The 22,908-nt window shown below is 38.8% G+C and overlaps 1 protein-coding gene across 1 annotated transcript; it reads left to right on the forward strand.

Moving 5' to 3' along the window:
• The first annotated feature begins 2,687 nt into the window (after positions 1-2,687).
• On the forward strand, positions 2,688-22,908 carry LOC124090466 (uncharacterized). The gene is made up of 4 exons (XM_046441136.1): positions 2,688-2,814; positions 2,979-3,395; positions 22,297-22,420; positions 22,617-22,908. Exons 1-4 carry the CDS (start codon positions 2,766-2,768, stop codon positions 22,906-22,908), a joined length of 882 nt encoding a protein of 293 aa, XP_046297092.1. The 5' UTR covers positions 2,688-2,765.

Below are 22,908 nucleotides of genomic sequence, written 5' to 3' on the forward strand. Positions count from 1 at the left end.
TAAGGGGTACAGCATGATGTTTTGATATAAATAAACATTGAGAATTGGACAGATGAGTGGGAATGCCTAGGGAAGGCATAGGAGAAGAAATCCCCAACTCCAATGATCAGCAATCTCCAAGTGATCAGCAATCCTAAAGCTGTGCTTAAACTGTTTTGCCTTGAAATCCAGACTTGGAAGATGAGTTTACACGGTCTGTTCAGACTCCTCTCATATAAATAACCCCTTGAGATCTTTATCATGATCCCTGTTATCTGTGGGCTCTTGACTATTTAGATATTGCATTAATTATTTTTCTGATTAGCAAACAATACATACCAAAGACAGAAAATATGTTTGTTACAAAAATGGGAAATTGATAGGGTTTTATCCAGATAATTCCAATATTTAGTCAGAGAATACAGAGAAGTACACATATAGGACAAAGAAGTCTAGATATCTGTTATACAATATAAGGTGTATAGCTAATTATACTGTATTAGGGATTTCTGCCAAATAAATAAATTTTAGTAATTTTTTTCAAACACATAAAAATTTACTATGAAAGAGAATAGATATGTAATTTTCTTCACCATATAATTAATTTACTATCTATATTCATCCTGACATATCCTGTTAGAAACCCCAATTACACAGAACATAATTTGATTTGAAGAATCCTATTTATTTCCATTTACCTATGCCTTTCTTTCTTAAAATATAAATATAAAACTCCATTTATATTTACTCCTCAACATTTAAATTTATTGCTCCTTTACATTTATTTCTAGTGTGTGTGAAAAAAATCTTAGTATGTATCTTCCCACTGCTTTACTCAACTCTTAGTAGTGGGTTACAGAGGGAATTTGGTTAATGATTCACAGATGGCTCACTACAAAGCTCTCTTCATGTCAAGTCTGAATCAATTTTTATTATCACAAGTTTCTTTTAAAATTATATCTTCTAGTGACATTGATGCATCAATGAATGTGAAGAAACTGTATAAATAAGAAATTCCCTAATTCTCTGACTTCTGGTCACAGTTAGGTGCATTTTAAGAGTTCTTATATTAATGAATACAATGAGCCATTGGTGTTGTGAAGAGGATCCCTCTTGGCTGAGTTAAGGGTGTTAGTTATCAGCTAATTGGCTTGTTCTTATAGTCTTTAGAATAAAGTAGATTTAAAACATCTGATCAGGAGTGGCTAACATTGTGACCCCTCCTTCAACTGGCTGTCATTCTTTTCCTCAATATTATCACTAGCTCCTCTCCTGGAAAAGGACATGGACTCCTTATTAGTCCACTTCCCCCAAGACTGGTAATGGAGTGAGAGGGAAGCGTGGCTTACATTTTATCACTAAGTTTCATGGTATAAGACAGAGAGTATGTTACTATTCACCTAAAATATTTATCTTACTAAGATGACAATTTATCTAAAAGAATGAAAACACAGAAATACCTACACACACACACACACACACACACACACACACACACCAAAACAAAACCCTCCAGCACTGTGTGCAAGGTCAATATCTCAGATCCAGACAGGTTCAAGCTTTGGACCCACACGATAGTTGGTGTGTGTTTTCCTTTTGCTTCTGTAACAAACTTGGTGGCTTATTGCAAGAGAAGTGTATTTTCTCTGTCATGGTTCTGGAAGCCTGAAGTTGAAAACAGTTTCTCTGGGCTGCACCCACCCAGAGGCTGTAGGGAGAATCTGCTCCTGGCCCCTCCCAGCTCTTATGGCTGCCAGCATTTCTGGGCTTGGGGCTGCCTCCTCCACTCTCTGCCTCCATAGTCACCCTGGATTCTCTCTCCCATTTTCAAGTGTCCTTCTCAGAAGTGTCTATGAGATTACTTTCAAATTTCATATAATCCAGGTAATTCTCTAAAGATCTCAGGATCGTTAACTTAATCATATCTGCATATAAATTAAATAAAGCATTATTGTTTCTATTGCCTCAATAAAACCTTATCAAAAAGTTTTTTTTTTGGTATAGGAACAAAGGAAGAAAAATTAGAAATATATAACATTCTACTATTAAGGTGAGAAAATACTATTTAAAATATAAAAATAAAGGATAGGACAGGAGATATCACACATAGTGGTTCCAATCAGCCAGAGAATTCTGTTCTGACAGTCTTGGAGGCACTGTCTACATTGTGCCAGGGTTTAAGGATCTGGGTCAGTGTTCATCTTCTGAAGATTGTCTGTTTATGGACATTTTCTGCAGAAGTTTAGTGAAGATCTTTAATGTGAGTTACTTTTTGATTCTTGTCATTTTAAGATGAATGATGTCACATAGTTGTTAAATGCAATTAAGAACAGCTCCTTGTACTTTATCTGCTGAACTGGTAGTAAATATTACTTGGCTCCTTTCTTTAAGTTTCAGAATACCACATCATCTAGGTTTAGGCCATATAGAGGCTGATTAAATGAGAAGCCAGAAAAAGCAACCTGTTGGCATGTTGATAAGAGGCTTTATTCATGAATTTTTTTTATATAGTTCAATTTGAAAAAGAATGGAATCTGTATAATTTGGGAATTATATGTACCTACTGGTGACTGTTTCATAGGAAGCCAACATATGAGTTTGTGTGAGGGGGAAAAGCAGGGCCATGAGACCTGTAGGAGTAGCGATGTATTATATAGGTAGCCTGTTTCCTGTTCTGGTGGAGCAGCAGCTCAGAGCATGTAGTTCCTCCCTCACCCTGTCAGGCTCCCCTCCCAGTGCAAACCCTGGAGTCAAAGAAGAATTCCTTCAGAAGGAAGAAGGCAAACATGGTGCTGCCCAGGCTGCTGAAGCTGCTTATGGTGTCCATGTGGCTGGGTAGGGATGGTTCCTAGGGGAAGTGACCACCTCTGTGACCTAGGGACTGGGGGACAGGGTAGCCTTAAAGGGACTTGGGGAGGGTTAGTGTTGTATAAATGTGTACTTTTTTTGTCCCACACCACTTGTCCCTCAACTTTCTGATTCTGTCCTTTTCCCTTCAGGATCCAGTTTTGCCCAGAAGGTGACTCAGGCCCAGCCAGCCATGTGGGTGCAGGAGAAGGAGGCTGTGAGCCTGCTCTGCTCCTATGACACCAGTGCTGGAAATTATGATCTCCTCTGGTACAAGCAGCCCAGCAGTGGGGAGATGGTCTTCCTCATCCGTCAGAACTCTTACAGCCAGCAAAATGCCACAGAAGGTCGCTACTCACTAAATTTGCAGAAGGCAAGCAAATCCATCCAGCTTGTCATCTCAGCCTCTCAGCTGGGGGACTCAGCGGTGTATTTCTGTGCACTGAGAGAGGGCACAGTGGGAGGACTGTTGGAGGAAGGCGCACAAAAACCCAGGGTCTGCCTGAGTCACCCACTTGCTGGAGGGACCAAGGCAGGAAGTGGCAGGGCTGTGTCAGCTTATGTCTGGGGTTAGAGGAAAACACTCACTCTAAGGAAACCCTTTCTAGGTTCATAGATCACATCACACTTATCACTAATCAAAGCCAGCCATATTGGTGAAACTTTGGATTGAATGTAGACACATAATTTTTGACAGAAGATTAAAAAGGAAGAAGAAGCACAATAAGCAATTTATCATTTGGATATAAAATTTGACTCAAATAATTGGCTAAAGTGGTTCAGAAACATGGCTGAAGAGTAGTGAAAATCTGTATGAGCTGTTGGATTTTCAGAACAAAATTTCCATTAAGTATTTATTGAATAAAGATTATGTTTCTAGTGTATTTTAAAATAAGGAATGCCTTGAAATCTCTGTGTGGTGTGTGTATGTGTGTGCGTTTTTAAGAAAAATCATGCTGTTTCATACGATTTAATGAATTTGTTTTAGGTTTGCTTTCCTTGAGTGAAAGACATATTTACTTTCTAAATGTGTCTTCTATACTACAAACTTTGTGCTAAGTGTTCCTTTCATCTTCTCAATAACTCTACCATGGAAGAGCTCTATTTGCATATTAAAATTCTACTGTGTCTAACCCTTCATATTCATAAAAGCACAGTAACTAGTGACTCTTACAGAGGTATGTGGAGGATCCACCCCAGAGATGGAGATGGAAACCTCTTTACAGGAACATAAGGGATCATTTTCTCCTAAGATAGTCACAATCCTTTAAAAATGTTAAATTTCCACTTTCACTCTAGTATGTTCCAGCTTGCTTTTTCAGTTTTATTATTCTATTTGTTTCATTCTATGACAATATCATAAAATAATAAATTTTATTACATGTTAAGATAAATCACTTTTCGCCAGTAATGTTTATGAAGTTTTTAGTAATTATTGCAGGTATTTTTCAACATGAATGTTAAAATCTGCCCCAATTTCTTCATATTCAATAACCCTCCACTAAACTAAATGAAAAAATCATACAAAAACCAAAGAATGTTTCAAAACAAGAAAGTTGGAGTTACATTTATTGACACAAAATATAAATTTATTATCTTTTTATTCAAGAAAGAGCTAAGTTTTTCAATTATGAAAGGCCTTCTATGTTCTTCAACTATATTTTGAAGTTTCTTATATATTTATTTTCTTTCTTTTTTTTTGCAAGGGCAAACTTCAATTTTTTAAAAATTTGTTTTAAGTAGTTACACATGACAGTACAATGATCTTGACATATCATACATTTGAAAAACTTCACTTTTAATTTAATTCTCTCTCCGTTTTTTCTGCTCTACTCCTTTCTCCTATGGAATTCGTACTCTCAAAATTTCTCCCCTTTTATTATTTATTTATTTATTTATTTTTGATGTTTTTAGGAATACATGACAGTAGGGCATACCTTGACATACTATACATACATAGGATACAACCCATTACAATTTTGATCCCATTCTTGCGGTTGAAAATAATGTGGAGTTACACTGGTTGTGCATTCATATATGAGCATAGGAAAGTTATGGATGACTCCACTGTGTTCCCTATTCCCTCCCCCCTCCCTTTTCTTCATTCTCCTTTGTCCCATCCAATAAACTTCTATACTTCCCCTCCTTACCCTCCCTTGTTATGGGGTAGCATACATCCATCAGAGAGAACATACCGGCTTTGGTTTTTTGGGATTGGCTTATTTCACTTAGCATGATAGTCTCCAGTTCCATCCATTTACTGGCAAGTGCCTTAATTTCATTATTCTTTAGAACTGAGTAAAATTATATTGTGTATATATAATAATTTTCTTTATCCATTCATCTTGTTAAAGGATATCTAGGTTGGTTCCATAGCTTGGCTATTATAAATTGAGCTGCTATAAATATCAATGTAGCTACGTCACTGTAGTATGCTTATATTAAATCCTTTGGGTATAAACCAAGGAGTGGAATAACTGGGTTAAATGGTGGTTCCATTCCAAGTTTTCTAAGGAATCTCTATACGGTCCTCCAGAGTGGTTGTACCAGTTTGCAGGCCCACCAGCAATGTATGAGTGTGCCGTTTCCCCCACATCCTCACCAACATTTATTGTTACTTGTATTCTGATAGCCATTCTGACAGGAGTGAGGTGGAATCACAGCATAGTGTTCTTTTTTTAACTCTTTTTTTTTGGGGGGGGGACACAATTCCTTCCTTCCTTCCTTCCTTCCTTCTTTCCTTCCTTCCTTTTTGTGGTGCTGAGGACTGAACCATGTGCAAGGCAAGCATTCTATCACTGAGCTACAATCCTGCCCCCACAGTGTAGTTTTAATTTGCATTTCTCTAATTGCTAGAGATGTTGAGCATTTTTTCATATAATTTGTGACCACTCATATTTCTTCTTCTGTGCAGTGCCTGTTCAGTTCTTTAGCCTATTTATTTATTGGGTTATTTATTTTTCTTGTGTTAAGTTTTTAAGTTCTTTATATATCCTAGAGATTAATGCTTTATCAGAGGTGCACATGGTAAAAATTTCCTCCCAATCTGTAGGCTCTCTCCTTACATTATTGTTTGTTTCCTTTGCTGAGAAGAAGATTTTTAATTTGAATTCATCCCATTTATTGATTCTTGATTTCACTTCTTGTGCTTTAGGGGTCTTTTTAAGGAAGCCAAATCCTAGGCTGACATGATGAAGATTTGGGCCTATTTTTCTTCTGTTAGGTGCAGGGTTTCTGTTCTAGTGCCTACATCTTTGATTCACTTTGAGTTGATTTTTGTGCAGGGTGAGAGATAGAGGTATAATTTCATTTTGCTATATGTGGATTTTCAGTTTTGCCAGCAGCATTTGTTGAATAAGCTATCTTTTCTCCAGTGAATGTTCTTGGCACCTTTTTCTAGTATAAGATAACTGCATTTTTGTGAATTTGTCTCTATGTCTTCTATTCTGTGCCATTGGTCTTCATGTCTATTTTGGTGCCAATACCATGTAATTTTTGTTGCTATACATCTATAGTATAGTTTAAGATCTGGTATTGTCATGCCTCCTGCTTCATTCTTCTTGCTAAGGATTGCTTTGGCTATTCTGGATCTGTTATTTTTCAAAATAAGTTCCATGATTGCTTTTTTTTATTTCTATGAAGATCAGTTTAAACCTTGTAGATCAGTTTAACCATGAACTTTCTGAATTCCATCTCTTATATTTCCTCCACTGTGGTGTCAATGTATTCAATTGTTGATGTAATCTGGATTATTTTGGATGCTTTTTCTCTTGCTTTTTCATTTTATTTGTGTATCTATTCATCTATATAGATGTATCTGATGCTATAGAGTTTATACCTTATCGGTTTATAATGTCCCTCTATGTTACTAGTACCTCATAGATTGGGGTAGGGAGGGAGCCTAATGATAGCAACAATGTGTGCAAACAATATATAGCAGTAGACTGTGTACTCAGTTCCTATTTTGATATCTAGTATTCACTGGTTCAATACATAGGGATAGTGGGATCAGCAATTTTCATCAGTAAAAACTATATATAAACACATATTATATCTGACTAAAATCAAACAATTGTTGTTGTCTATGCCTTCTTCTGTGTTAATTATTGCTGTATTAATTATTGCTGTGCCTGACTTGCATATGTGGGCCTTGCCTGATTTTCATATGTGGGCTACCTGTCTTGGAGCCAGTGAAACAATGGAGGGATTGACATTAATCTTGGATTATTCTATATGGATTCAGTTACTAAACTTTGGTGTTTCTTCTGTCTAGGATTCAAAATTATCACTTTTCAATGATTCTGAAATTAAAGAGTATACGCATATGGATTAGATAGTATTTCTTTCTCCCCTGCAAGCTTTAATTAAAAAGATAAGATTTTTGCAATTTGCTTTATTTTAGAAGAGGGGAAGTATGATCTTTCCATCTATTAATTATGTTTGTTCCAATAAATTCCAATAAATTGTGCACCTAATAAATTTCAGTCACTGCTCTACATGTGGGGTACTGTACTAAAAAATGCAGATTTCTCATTAATGATTTGACTTATTATTACTTACTTTCATTAAACTCAAAGCAGTTCTAGGATATTTCAGTGGATTGTGGTTTTCCAATAATTGATGTCTGAGAGTATAAAGGCATGTATTAAAATCCACAAGACAATTGATATATTCTGGGCTATAGGCACAACTTGGTATGATCTTCTTAAGAATTTACATGGGAGGGACAGGAAGATGGTCGCGAGGGGAGTGCATTGCCCCCGTGTGCCGCGTCACTGTGTGGGAGTATGACGAGTCAGGACAGCTAAAGGCTATCTTGTTAGGAATTTCCAGCAATAGTGGGGTGCTCCGGAACCTGGAGGAAGGATTTCCATCGCACGAGGATCGGCTACGGGGACTCAAACGCGAGAGATTTGTCGCATGGAGGGTAACACTGCTTATTCAGCAAATCGCCCCGTGGCTAGAGTCTGCAGCGTGCGCTGGGAAACGAGGAGATAGCGACGCAGGGATACAGCGCTGCAGTTTCTGCCAGTCGTGCAAGCACCGTACTCAGTGCTGAATTCTGGGTTCGAGATGGGGGAAGGAAGCGGTCCAATTCGGTTCTCCACACCGGTCAGACCACAGAGGAGGCCAGCGGCCACCATCTTGGAGAGCTGACGTCACCATCCCTGTTTTCGACTGACCGCAGGTCATTCAGCCATAGAACAGGTAATTTCAGGCTGCCATTCGCCTGCGGCTTGCAGATAGATTACTCAGGCTCAGTGCTAAATAACCCACGGAAACTGCTTCTTGGAGCCTGCTCTTATCAGAGCATACACCTAGCACAGAGCGGCCAAGTTCCAGCTCCCGGAACTGCTCTGGCCCAGGGCTAAGGAGCCCGCGGAAACTGCTTCTCGGTCCAGGTCCTGCTGAGTACTGTGGAGGTAAATACCAACCGAGCCTTCATGGGAAGCGGCAATAGGACTGAGACAGGGCCTGTGAGGGCCTGTCAGGACTCACCCGTTGCTTTGGTTACCCGGCAAAGGGAACGAAATGCTGCCATTTACATAGGATACCAACATGGCAGAGATCTGATGTCATCAGAAAGCAGCGGAGGAGAGAACTTCAATACCAGCGGCGACAGAAACAGTTGGTCTCCTGGTAGGGAGGGTGAGTCACAGACACCCGAGTCTCTCTCGCTTTGTCGTCGAGCCAGAGGGGAGGAGCCGGGCCGCCGCCCGCGCCCGGAGCAGGCCCAGCGGCTCGCCAGCGTGGTGGTCACGTGACCCCAATTGGAGTGGGGGCAGAGCGGAACCGCCACCCGTGCCCGCAGGGTGGGCAGACCTGTGACCAACCTGCAGATCAGGCCCAGCGGTCCGCGGGCGTGGTAGGAGGGGCAGGGCAGAGCCGCCGCCCGTGCCTGCAAGGTAGGCAGACCACCGCCCGACCCTGCAAGGGAGACTTTTCAACTATACAAGAGCAATATAAATATATAGGGGAAAAAAACATTTCAAAAACACAACAGTTTCACCAAGCAGAAAGAAACGCAAGCAGTATGAAAAGACAAGGAAAGAAAAGACCACAAGCAATGCAGGTCAACTCAACTTTAGAAGAGGTAACAGCTGCAGCAGATGGAATGTCAGATAAAGAATTCAGGATATACATGCTTCAGATGATCTGGAGTATCAAGGAAGACATTAGACAGCAAAATCAGACAATGAAAGATCACTTCGATAATGAATTACAAAAACAAATCCAGGAAGCAAAGGATCAACTATACAGGGAGATAGAGGTTATAAAAAACAAACAAACAGAAATCCTAGAAATGCAGGAAGCAATAAACCAACTTAAAAACTCAATGGAGAATACTACCAGCAGAGTAGAACACTTAGAAGATAGAACATCAGACAATGAAGACAAAGTATTTCAACTGGAAAAGAACATAGACAGCTCAGCAAGACTGTTAAGAAACCATGAGCAGAACATCCAAGAAATATGGGATAACATTAAGAGACCAAACTTAAGAGTCATTGGGATACAGGAAGGTACAGAACTCCAAACGAAAGGAATGAGCAGTCTATTCAATGAAATAATACGAGAAAACTTCCCAGACTTGAAGAATGAGACAGAATCCCAAATCCTAGAAGCCTACAGGACGCTGAATGTGCAAAATCATAAGAGATCCACACCTAGACACATTATAATGAAGATGCCCAACATACAGAATAAGGAGAGAATTTTAAAAGCTACAAGAGAAAGGAAGCAGATTACATTTAGGGGTAAGCCAATCAGGATAACAGCTGATCTTTCAACACAGACTCTGAAAGCTAGAAAATCCTGGAATAACATATTTCAAACACTGAAAGAAAATGGGTTCCAACCAAGAATTGTGTATCCAGCGAAATTAAGCTTCAGGATGGAAGATGAAATTAAAACATTCCACGATAAACAAATTTAAAAGAATTTGCAGCTAGAAAACCATCTCTTCAAAACATCCTCGGCAAAACATTAGAGGAAGAGGAAATGGAAAATAACAATGAAAACCAACAGTGGGAGGTAGGACAGTAAAGGAGGGGGGATAATCAAAGAAGAAAACAAACCATGTTTAGTAACATAAATAAACAAATATGGCTGGAAGAACAACCCATATCTCAATAATAACCCTAAATGTTAATGGCTTAAACTCACCAATTAAGAGACAGAGGCTAGTAGAATGGATCACAAAACAAGACCCAACAATATGCTGCCTACAGGAGACACATTTGATAGGAAAAGACATACATAGGCTGAAGGTGAAAGGTTGGGAAAAATCATATCACTCATATGGACTTCGGAAACAAGCAGGAGTGTCCATACTCATATCAAATAAAATAGATTTCAAGCCAAAGTTAATCAAAAGGGATAAAGAGGGACACTACATACCGCTTAAGGGACCATACACCAACAAGACATAACAATCATAATTATATATGCCCCAAACAATGGTGCAGCTATGTTAATCAAACAAACTCTTCTCAAGTTCAAGAGTCTAATAGACCACCATACAATAATCATGGGAGACTTCAACACACCTCTCTCACCACTGGACAGATCTTCCAAACAAAAGTTGAATAAGGAAACTGTAGAACTCAATAACACAATTAATAACCTAGACTTAATTGACATATATAGAATATACCACCCAACATCAAGCAGTTACACTTTTTTCTCAGCAGCACATGGATCCTTCTCAAAAATAGATCATATATTATGTCACAGGGAAACTCTTAGACAATATAAAGGAGTAGAGATAATACCATGCATCTTATCTGATCATAATGGAATGAAACTGAAAATCAATGATAAAAGAAGGAAGGAAAAAGCATACATCACTTGGAGAATGAACAATAGGTTACTGAATGATCAATGGGTTATAGAAGACATCAAGGAGGAAATTAAAAAATTCTTAGAGATAAATGAAAACACAGACACAACATATCGGAATCTATGGGACACATTGAAAGCAGTTCTAAGAGGAAAATTCATTGCTTGGAGTTCATTCCTTAAAAAAAGAAAAAACCAACAAATGAATGATCTCATACTTCATCTCAAAATCCTAGAAATAGAAGAGCAAAACAACAGCAAAAGAAGTAGAAGGCAAGAAATAATTAAAATCAGAGCTGAAACTAATGAAATCGAAAGAAAAGAAACAACTGAAAAAATTGACAAAACTAAAAGTTGGTTCTTTGAAAAAATAAACAAAATCGACAGACCCTTAGCCATGCTAGCAAAGAGAAGAAGAGAGAGAACTCAAATTACTAGCATACGGGATGAAAAAGGCAATATCACAACAGACACTTCAGAAATACAGAAGATAATCAAAAACTATTTGGAATCCTTATACTCCAATAAATTAGAAGATAGTGAAGGCATCGATAAATTTCTTAAGTCATATGATCTGCCCAGATTGAGTCAGGAGGATATAGACAACCTAAACAGACCAATATCAATTGAGGAAATAGAAGAAACCATCAAAAGACTACCAACTAAGGAAAGCCCAGGACCGGATGGGTATACAGCAGAATTTTACAAAACCTTTAAAGAGGAACTAATACCAATACTTTTCAAGCTACTTCAGGAAATAGAAAAAGAGGGAGAACTTCCAAATTCATTCTACGAGGCCAACATCACCCTGATACCTAAACCAGACAAAGACACTTCAAAGAAAGAAAACTACAGACCAATATCTCTAATGAACCTAGATGCAAAAATCCTCAATAAAATTCTGGCGAATCGGATACAAAAACATATCAAAAAAATTGTGCACCATGATCAAGTAGGATTCATCCCTGGGATGCAAGGCTGGTTCAATATACGGAAATCAATAAATGTTATTCACCACATCAATAGACTTAAAAATAAGAACCATATGATCATCTCGATAGATGCGGAAAAAGCATTCGACAAAGTACAGCATCCCTTTATGTTCAAAACTCTAGAAAAACTAGGGATAACAGGAACATACCTCAATATTTTAAAAGTGATCTATGCTAAGCCTCAGGCTAGCATCATTCTGAATGGAGAAAAATTGAAGGCATTCCCTCTAAAATCTGGAACAAGACAGGGATGCCCTCTCTCACCACTTCTGTTCAACATAGTTCTTGAAACACTGGCTAGAGCAATTAGACAGACGAAAGAAATTAAAGGCATAAAAATAGGAAAAGAAGAACTTAAATTATCACTATTTGCAGATGACATGATTCTATACCTAGCAGACCCAAAAGGGTCTACAAAGAAACTATTAGAGCTAATAAATGAATTCAGCAAAGTGGCAGGATATAAAATCAACACGCATAAATCAAAGGCATTCCTGTATATCAGCGACAAATCCTCTGAAATGGAAATGAGGACAACCACTCCATTCACAATATCTTCAAAAAAAAATACTTGGGAATCAACCTAACAAAAGAGGTGGAAGACTTATACAATGAAAACTACAGAACCCTAAAGAGAGAAATAGAAGAAGATCTTAGAAGATGGAAAAATATACCCTGTTCATGGATAGGCAGAACTAACATCACCAAAATGGCGATATTACCCAAAGTTCTCTATAGGTTTAATGCAATGCCAATCAAAATCCCAACGGCATTTCTTGTAGAAATAGAGAAAGCAATCATGAAATTCATATGGAAAAATAGAAGACCCAGAATAGCAAAAACAATGCTAAGCAGGAAGTGTGAATCAGGCAGTATAGCGATACCAGACTTCAAACTATACTACAGAGCAATAGTAACAAAAACAGCATGGTACTGGTACCAAAACAGGCGGGTGGACCAATGGTACAGAACAGAGGACACAGAAACCGATCCACAAAACTACAACTATCTTATATTTGATAAAGGAGCTAAAAGCATGCAATGGAGGAAGGATAGCATCTTCAACAAATGGTGCTGGGAAAACTGGAAATCCATATGCAACAAAATGAAACTGAATCCCTTTCTCTCGCCATGCACAAAAGTGAATTCAAAATGGATCAAGGAGCTTGATATCAAATCAGAGACACGCCATCTGATAGAAGAAAAAGTTGGCTACGATCTACATACTGTGGGGTCGGGCTCCAAATTCTTCAATAGGACACCCATAGCACAAAAGTTAATAACTAGAATCAACAAGTGGGACTTACTCAAACTAAAAAGTTTTTTTTCAGGAAAAGAAACAATAAGAGAGGTAAATAGGGAGCCTACATCCTGGGAACAAATCTTTACTCCTCACACTTCAGATAGAGCCCTAATATCCAGAGTATACAAAGAACTCAAAAAATTAGACAATAAGAGAACAAACAACCCAATCAACAAATGGGCCAAGGACCTGAACAGACACTTCTCAGAGGAGGACATACAATCAATCAACAAGTACATGAAAAAATGCTCACCATCTCTAGCAGTCAGAGAAATGCAAATCAAAACCACCCTAAGATACCATCTCACTCCAGTAAGATTGGCAGCCATTATGAAGTCAAACAACAACAAGTGCTGGCGAGGATGTGGGGAAAAGGGTACACTTGTACATTGCTGGTGGGACTACAAATTGGTGCGGCCAATTTGGAAAGCAGTATGGAGATTTCTTGGAAAGCTGGGAATGGAGCCACCATTTGACCCAGCTATTCCCCTTCTAGGTCTATTCCCTAAAGACCTAAAAAGAGCATGCTACAGGGACACTGCTACATCGATGTTCATAGCAGCTCAATTCACAATAGCAAGACTGTGGAACCAACCTAGATGCCCTTCAATAGACGAATGGATAAAAAAAATGTGGCATTTATACACAATGAAGTATTACTCTGCATTAAAAAATGACAAAATCATAGAATTTGCAGGGAAATGGATGGCATTAGAGCAGATTATGCTAAGTGAAGCTAGCCAATCCTTAAAAAACAAATGCCAAATGTCTTCCTTGATATAAGGAGAGTAACTAAGAACAGAGTAGGGACGAAGAGCAGGAGAAGAAGATTAACATTAAACAGGGATGAGAGGTGGGAGGGAAAAGGAGGGAGAAGGGAAATTGCATGGAAATGGAAGGAGACCCTCAGGGTTATACAAAAGTACATACAAGAGGAATTAAGGGGAAAGGGAAAAATAATACAAGGGGGAGAAATGAATGACAGTAGAGGGGGTAGAGAGAGAAGAGGGGAGGGGAGGGGAGGGGGGATAATAGAGGATATGAAAGGCAGCAGAACACAACAGACACTAGTATGGCAATATGTAAATCAATGGATGTGTAACTGATGTGATTCTGCAATCTGTATATGGGGTAAAAATGGGAGTTCATAACCCACTTGAATCAAAGTGTGAAATATGATATATCAAGAAATTTGTAATGTTTTGAACAACCAACAATAAAAAATTTTAAAAAAAAGAATTTACATGGGAGGTAGGTCATAAGTATACAGTAGAACTTAGAGGTTATGAGAGCTGTCCCTTATATTTATAAGGGCCACCTGAAGACTGATATGTGCTTATAAATGTGGTCGGGTTGACGACATAATTCTGAATTCTCAAGAGTCCAGGAAGTCATTCTCCCCAGTTCAGTCCCTACTCACCAGGGGGAGTAGCTTTCTAGCTCATTTCCTGTGTGAATTGCAACTTTAGGTTCATTATTTCATTATGACTTCAATGTTCTCCATGTTAGGAATCAAGAACATTATTTAGTTGACAGTCTAAAGATGGATACTTCTGTAGGCTTAGTGATGGTGATTCTCCCGATACTTGGTGAGTAAAATGTCTTTTAAAATTTGGAAACTTCTATGATGTTAGCAAAGTTTTTAACCATAAATTTATCTAAGAGCTTTATCCTAAGGTGACCCAAATCTTTTCCTTTGTGCAGGAAGAACTCAAGGAAACTCAGTGACACAGATGGAAGGTCAAATGATCCTGTCAGAGGGGGCTTTGCAGGGTACCACAGGGTACCCTTCTCTGTTCTGGTATGTGCAATATCCTGGAGAAGGTCCACAGCTCCTCTTTAGAGTCTCAAAGTCCAATGAAAAAAGCAGCAACAAAGGTTTTGAAGCCACATACAATAGAGAAACCACCTCCTTGCACTTGGAGAAAGCCTCTGTCCAAGAGTCAGACTCGGCTGTGTACTATTGTGCTCTGGGTGACACAGTGGCAGAAACTCCAGGGGAAGCTGAGCACAAACTTTGAGCAGCACCCAGGCCCTGTCTGACGAGTGTCTGCCTCTGGTATCTATTCTGATTTCAGCACAATCTATGGTGTGTGCCACCTGTATGTCTGGTTGATGCAAAATCACAAATGTCCAGAGCAGCAGCAGAAGGAGTGAGCATCACCCACACTCAGCTCTTTACTAGTGAAAGTGAAAACAGACATTGACAGTGTTAGTTCCTCATTCAAAGCCAAAGTAATTTCAAGGTAAAACCCTCAAAAAATGAAATCATCTCTTTGCTCATCCTTGCAGAAAAAGACTGGATCCCACGTGTTGTTCCAGGTCACCCTGGTAGACATTGCTGTAACTTGCTATATTTTTAGAGAGACAAATGTGCCACAAATTGGCATCTGCATAATGTCTAAGAGTGTGGAAGGAGAGGTGATGGGAGAACTAGAGCACCCACCCTTGCAATCCAGGATTGCTAGTAGAAAAGGAAAGGAAGAGAAGAATGGAGAAGAAACAGACCTCTCACACAGCAACAGTGCAATGAGAGGAAAAGGACATTCCTCGTACTGGGGAAGGGCAGCTCTTTTGATTAATCAGATGGTAGACTCAGGATGCTGTTCAAAAGAAAAGGAGGGAGCAAATGCAGAATTGAAAAAAAACGGCTCTCTCTAAATGATGAGTAGCTCTGTTGAGTTATATACCCTGGACTGCTTTCTATGAATGACTCAGGTGGGTCAGCTTGCAATGCTCATGGAAGGTTAAACATAGGCTTTTATTCTATATGCTCATGAAACCCCATTAGAAAGGCAGCAAAGAATCTCCATAAACACTCCACTCAGTATAGAAAAGAAGATGATGGCAGTGGTGTCAACAGAGTCTCAGTGGGAAATTTATGGAGAAATTTGAATCACAGTCCAAGTGAAGATAGAAGGTGTGTCTCATGGGAGGAGCATCTAGGGAGCATTGCTGTTGTGCTATGTCTTCATGGAAGGTTTAAGTGTCAGAAGCACCAGCTATCCTGGAATCATTGGAGAAGCTGGTGGTTATGGTGTGTGTGTGTGTGTGTGTGTGTGTGTGTGTGTGTGTGTGTTGAGAGAGGACGTGAAAGGGAGAGGATGGAAAGAGAGGACCTAATAAAAATGTGTACCAGTGACCATCCCCCATGCTGTCCACCACAGCATGCAGAACAAGGAATGCTCTCTTCCCAAACCAAATAGAACATTGGAAATGTATTTCATGAATCTAGCAACAGCACAAAGAGAGTCAAAACTATTCAAGAAGAGAAATACGCTAGTCAATACTCAATATAAGGAAATAGCACATTGTCCAAGAAAAGGCACATACTGAGACTAGTGTATATGGTTCACAAATTATCTTCTACATAGGTTTTACTCTCCTTTACAATTGATAGTAGTGATTGGGTAGGATATCAGTTTTTCCCAAACCTTATACACTATCACACTTTTTGCCTTTTCTTGTCAATTAGGCTTTCCTTTTTGTATATTTAACCCATTCAATTATGAATCAGGTGGAATTTCATTTAACATTTATGTAATTTACATTTTCTGCATACTGGACACTTATATATCTGCCCTTTATTTAATATCATTATCTTTGTTCTTCTCATCTACATTTGTTCTACCTGTCACATTTGCAAGCCCTTACCCACTTTTTAAAAACTTAATTTTTTGAGTATTTATGTATAGCCAAATTGAGAGGAAATTACAGAGATTTCTCAAATACCCACCCTTGCCCCTTTTAGCCTTCCCTTATCAACACCCTCCCCCACAGCAGTACACTTGGTGCCACCAGTAAACTATACCCCAACATCATTGTTACCTAAAGTTCCTGCTTTACATTAGGGTCACTTTTGGTGTCATATATCATCTGGGTTTGGACAAACGCATAAAGACATAGATTCAACATTATAGCATTTACAGAATACCTCATTTTCTTAAACCTCCTCAAAGTTGTTAGGATAATTTGTCCTCCAGTCTTAATTATCAAAGACAAGGGAGCCCTTTTATTTAGGAAAAAAATGCCTTAAAGCATTGAGTGTTAAAATGAAGAGAGTTTGAAGAGAGTTTGCTTATATACTTTTAATTTCAAATTGCTTTTGTGATCTGTTCCATATAATAGAATATTGAAGTTTTACTATTTTTTTAAAACTTCCATAACAAATTGTCATGCTGTGTATTTCAAGCAACAGGAATGAATTTTTTTTCCCAGTTCTGGAGTCTGCAAGTCCAAGAGCAAATTTCCTGCAGGATCATTTCTCTTGAGTCCTTAGGTGATCTCCTCTGAGGATGTACAACTCTGTGCCCTAATTCCTCTTCTGTTAAGAACACCAGTCATTGTGAAGTAAAATCTATTTATGACTTCATTTTACATTTGTTACTTCTTTAAAGACCCTGTCTTCATACACCATCATGTTCTAAATGTTCTAAGGTTCAGGGCTTCACCATTTTTGGTGAGACAGAATTCAGTGCATAATAGCCCTCTGAGTGCTTGTCAAAGCCTCCCTGATCCAATATTCTATGAATTTCTGGTGCATGCATTGAATAATTCTTAAAACCTTCTAAATTGAAAAATAATGGAAGTAGAGGGATGAGTGATAAAAATCCAAAAGCTCTTAATTTGATGTGGCTTCTTTGTCCTCTGCTATCTTAGTATATGGAATTTTCCCATTTTTACTTTCCCTTCTTTTGAAGGGAACTCTTCAGTTATTCATGGTATTTTGTTTCCTTCTATTTTCTTGTCTTTCCTAATTCTGTTTTCTGTCTAAATGCTAATTCCATTTACCTTAGTCATTCTTCACCCTGTGGGTACAGATTGCTCCTCTTCAGGAGCTAATAATGTAAATGAGTAACTTGTGGTTCTCCTGCACTCCTCCTCCACCACCAGAATGAGCCTTCTTATGGGACATCTCTTTCGTGGGTGTGGTGGGTTTAGTGGATGTGGATGGAGGATGTGGCTCCAGTCCTCACACACAAGGGCGCCAGGAAGAATTACATTCTATATGTTCTGCTTACCTGGTTATTTCACTTTAAGCTTTTCACAAGCAGTATGTAGGCAAGATTTTTAGTTTTGATTCAATCAGATAATCTCTTTTTGTGTATTGATAGGTTTAGATTGAGTTGCTTGGTATATTCTTGGCTTTTCCCTTCATTTTAAAAGTCTGTTTTCTGTTTCATTGACACTACACTGTTTCATATTTATTTATCAGTTTTTAACTTTTTAACATTTTAGAAAATTTAGAGAATATTTCTGTTCTTATGATAACTACTCTTAAGTTATTTATATGACTAAATACACGTGTATGTCATCATATAAACACTATATATTTTTCTATGCCCTACATTATTACTTTTTTCTTCCCACAGTGTTATTCTAGTATTTTCTCCTGTACATTCTACTTTTTCCCCAGCTGATTTACTAGCTTTAGAATCATCTAAGTGACTGGTTGGTGGAAACTACACACTAGCTATATTTAGGATAGTACCTTCAGAGTTTTAAATAATGTGTTGGAAAGCTACAGTTCCAATACACAAATAAGAAAAGCAATAAACACAAAATCCATCCACACAATAATGAGAACATCAATCCATTCTCTTCCTCCTGTCAGCCATTGTCCCTGGGCTTCCCACTTTCTTGATGCTTTTCACCTGCTGGCCACATGTTCCTTCCTTTTAGTTCCTCCTTGTCTCTGTACCTAGAGTAAAATGGCCACATGTGGATAAAGAGGAATGCCTTGCACAGTTTACTGCCATGTTATGTTTCATAGCAAATAACCAACAACAGCCGGAGTGTTCGTCAACAGAGGAAGGACCATACAAACTAGACAAGCCAGGATGTGGTGCAAGGCAGCAGCTGAACCTATCTCTGCTAATGTGATAAGACCTACAGGATTTATTGTTGAGTTCATAAAACCAGTTACAGAAAGCAATGCACAGGATGTATCATATTGCATCAAGTAAAAAATTATTGATGAAATACGATGTATTGTCTGTTGTTTTACATATTTGTAGATGATGTAGATTTACAGTAAAACACCTGGGAGCTTCACCTGCAAATTGAAAGATGAAGGGAAAGTTGGGGTGATGAGTGATGAAAGGGCCAGGATTGTAGGAGAAGTCAGAGGGGACTGTGGTCCATATGTAGTGTTTTATGACTTTCAATAATTCCTGTATTCATGAATTTCTCTTATGTCAAAAATGATGAAAAATCATAAAAGCCATCATCAAGAGTTATTCATATTATTGTCTATCCTTCTCATAACAAGGCAGAGGAGGGAGGAGAAATCGTTCACCTTCTACAGAAGATTTTGTTCGAGTATCTCCTAAATAAGTGCTTCCCCTGTCTCTGGGATCAAGCATCTTCACTTCATCCTCCTCTCAGGGTCCTACACTTTGATTATATTACAAATATGTTTTTTTTGTCTTTTCCTGTAGAATTTAACTAGTGTTTCCCCCCTTTTAAATACACTTATTATTCACTACTAGTAAAATGTGAATGATGTTGATTTATTTTGAACTGAATTAGATAAATTGGATGAATATTCTAGGATAACTACTAACTTGTTTTAAAATGTAGTTTACAAGCTGGGGGTGATGGCACAGGCCTGTAATCCCAGAGGCTAAGCAGCCTGAGGCTGAAAGATTGCAAGCTCAAAGCCAGCCTCAGCAATTTAGTGAGATCCTGTCTCAAAATAAAAACTCAAAGTGGATCAAGTGGATCAAGGATGTAGGCATTAGACCAAAGACCCTGAAACTGACAGAAGAAAAAGTAAGCCCAAATGTACATCATGTTGGCTTGGGAACCAACTTCCAACCCAGACTCCTAAAACACAAGAAGTAAAATCAATAATCAAAAAATGGGACTGATGCAAAATCAAAAGCTTCTTCATAGCAAATGAAACAATCAAGAATGTGAACAGAGAGCCTACAGAATGGATGACATTCTTTGCCAAGAACTCAAAAAAAATTAACACCAAAAAACCCCACAAGTATTCCAATCAAAAAATGGGAAAAGGAACTGAACAGGCACTTCTCAGAAGAAGAAATATGATCGATCAGTAAATATTTGAAAAAATGTCAATATATTTATGAACAATTAGGGAAGTGCAATTAGAGAAGTGCAATTTAAAAACTACTCTGAGATTTAATCTCACTCCAGTCAGAATGGCAATTATCAAGACTACAAGTAATGATAAATGTTGGAGAAGATGTGGGGGAAAAGGTACACTCCTACATTGCTAGCGGGACTACAAATTGGTACAACCACTCTGGAAACAGTGTGGATATTTCTCAGAAAACTTGGAATGGGACCACCATTTGATCCAGCTATCCTACTCCTCAGTATATACTAAAAAGGACTTAAATCAGCATACTACAGTGATGCTGCCACATCAATGTTTATAGCAGCTCAATTCACAATAGCTCAACTGTGGAAGCAGTCTAGGTTTCCTTTGGCAGATGAATGAATAAGGAAAATGTATTTATACACAATGGACTATTACTCAGCCATAAAGAGAAATGAATTACGGCATTTGACAGTAAATAGACGGAACTGGAGGCTATCGTGCTAATTGACATAAACCAACCCGCCAAACCAAAAGCCAAATGTTCTCTCTGATATGCGAATGCTAATTCACAATAAGGGAGGTGGGTAGGAGAAAATAGAAATTCATTGGATTAGACAAAAGGGAATTAAGGGAAGGGAAGGGGAATGGGAATAGGAAAGATAATAGAATGAACTGAACTTTACTTTCCTATATTCATATATCAGTACACATCCAGTGTAATTACACATCATGTACAACCAGACAAATGGGAAGTTATACTCCATATATGTATAATATGTCAGAATACAATCTATGGCTATATATATCTAAAAAGAACAAAAATAAAACAAAGGAAAAAGAAAAAGAAAACAAAAGGGCTGGGGATGTGGCTAAGTGATTGAGCACCCATGGGTTCAATCCCCAGGTTCAAAAAAAAGTATTATGCAGAAAATTCCATAAAACTTGTTCTAAAAAATTTTTTTTAATTTTTTTAATTTTCATTTTTTTTTTAATTGAATGGGGTTTGAACCCAGGGGCTTGTGTCATTTGCTCTACCACTAAGCTATGACCACTCGTGAAAGTGGTTAATTTTTATTTCCACTGACTTTAGTCATTTTATTCTTTGGCCATCTTCATTTCCTGAACCAGGTACCATAGAGTGAGTGGGGCTGGGTTGAATGACAGCTGAGGACTAGGTTGGTCTTAAGTGACATACATTAATGGAATCAGTCCACCAGGGGGCACTCCAGGCCGCAGGAGGAATAACTTCTGTGGATTTCCAGAGGGTGAAAAATTAAGTGAGACCAGAGAATGGCAAGGGGGCATCCTGTGCTTGTGAAAGTTCATCTCAGGTCTTCAGCTTTGCTATTATCCATGAAATCTCAGAAAGCTGGAGACTTTACCTATATTTATTGTAACTCATATCTGTAAATTGATCGGAAGGATGTTTTTCTGAGCAGAGATTAAGAAATTGGAATTTTACTTGGCATATAAGGATGGAGATCCATTAGAAAACATCCCTAGTACCTGGTCTCGTTTTTTTGTTTTATTACAGAAATTCTCAAAATACACTGATGTAGAAATTATTCCAATACTCTTGAGAGCAAAACTTTTAATATATCTTCTTTGAGACTAGAAGGAACAAAAAATAGGCAAGAAGAAAAGATGAAAAATGAAGACCAAAGGCAGAAGAAGAAAGGGACAGGCAATAATGACATGGGCAGCAATGTGTGGCCTGCAGGGTGTGAGGGAAGGGGCTGGATAGCAGAAGGGGAGAAATAGAGAATAAAACATAATGGACATCATAGGCATAACCTCTTTTCCTTTAGACCAGTGAAACTCTTGTTGGAAACATTTTCAATGTAGATGAAGATCCTCATTTCATGAAATGTTTTTTATTTCTTAATGCTCATTGCATGCTATCAAATATTCTTTGACAAAAATTTTCATATAATTGATTTCTCAAATTCCCTGTTAACCACAGAATGTAAGGAAATGGGCTTACTCTTCCTGTGAGTTGAGACTTAGGTTATTCCCTAAAGTGTTGCTGCCCTTCTTCATATGTTTTCCCACAAATTTCTCTTCTATCAGCTACTGAAGAAAAAAATGATCTTCATTCCTTGGATACATGGCCCCCTACCCCCTGCATTGTCCTCACACAATTCTGGAGCAATCACAGCAGTCTTCCTGGGCCACTGGGGGTGGAGCTCCCTGTTAGGGGCAGGACAGAGCTCAGATGTGACTGGTGCTCAGGGAGTCAGGTGGAAACTGTTGCCTGGAAGAACAAGCTTGTCTGGCCCAAGAACTGACACCTGCAGAGCAGGGAGAAGAGCCCAGCAGCCAGGCCAGCAGCCATGCAGAGGGGACTGGGGGCTCTGCTGGGGCTTCTGTGGGTGCAGCTTTGCTGTGAGTCGGGTTCCTCCCAGATGGGGCTGGGGGTGTTGTAGGGCTGACAGTGAGAGGGAGGGCAGGGAGAGCTGGCACCAAGCCCCCTCCCTGTCCTCCATCCTCAGGGTGTTTCCTGGGATATTCTACAGGTTTGTGAAGTGGTCATGGATTCCTCAGTGACACCAACTGAGTTTGCTTTTCTCTTTCCAAGCAGGGGTGAGAGGGCAGCATGTGGAGCAGAGTCCTTCAGCCCTGATACTCCAGGAGGGAGCCAGATCCACTCTGAGGTGCAATTTTTCCACCACCATGCAAACTGTGCAATGGTTTCAACAGAATCCTGGAGGCAGCCTCATCAGTCTGTTTTTCCTGACTTCAGGGACAAAGCAGGAGGGAAGGTTAAAGGGAGTACTGAATTTTCAGGAGCGCTACAGCACCCTGCACATCTCGAACTCCCAGCTGGAAGACTCAGGCACCTACCTCTGTGCAGCAGGGCACAGTGCTCCTAG

The sequence above is a fragment of the Marmota monax genome, unplaced genomic scaffold (assembly GCF_021218885.2).
Source record: "Marmota monax isolate L192 unplaced genomic scaffold, Marmota_monax_Labrador192_F-V1.1 WCK01_AAM20220418_F8-fsc00017, whole genome shotgun sequence".
Lineage (NCBI taxonomy): Eukaryota > Metazoa > Chordata > Mammalia > Rodentia > Sciuridae > Marmota > Marmota monax.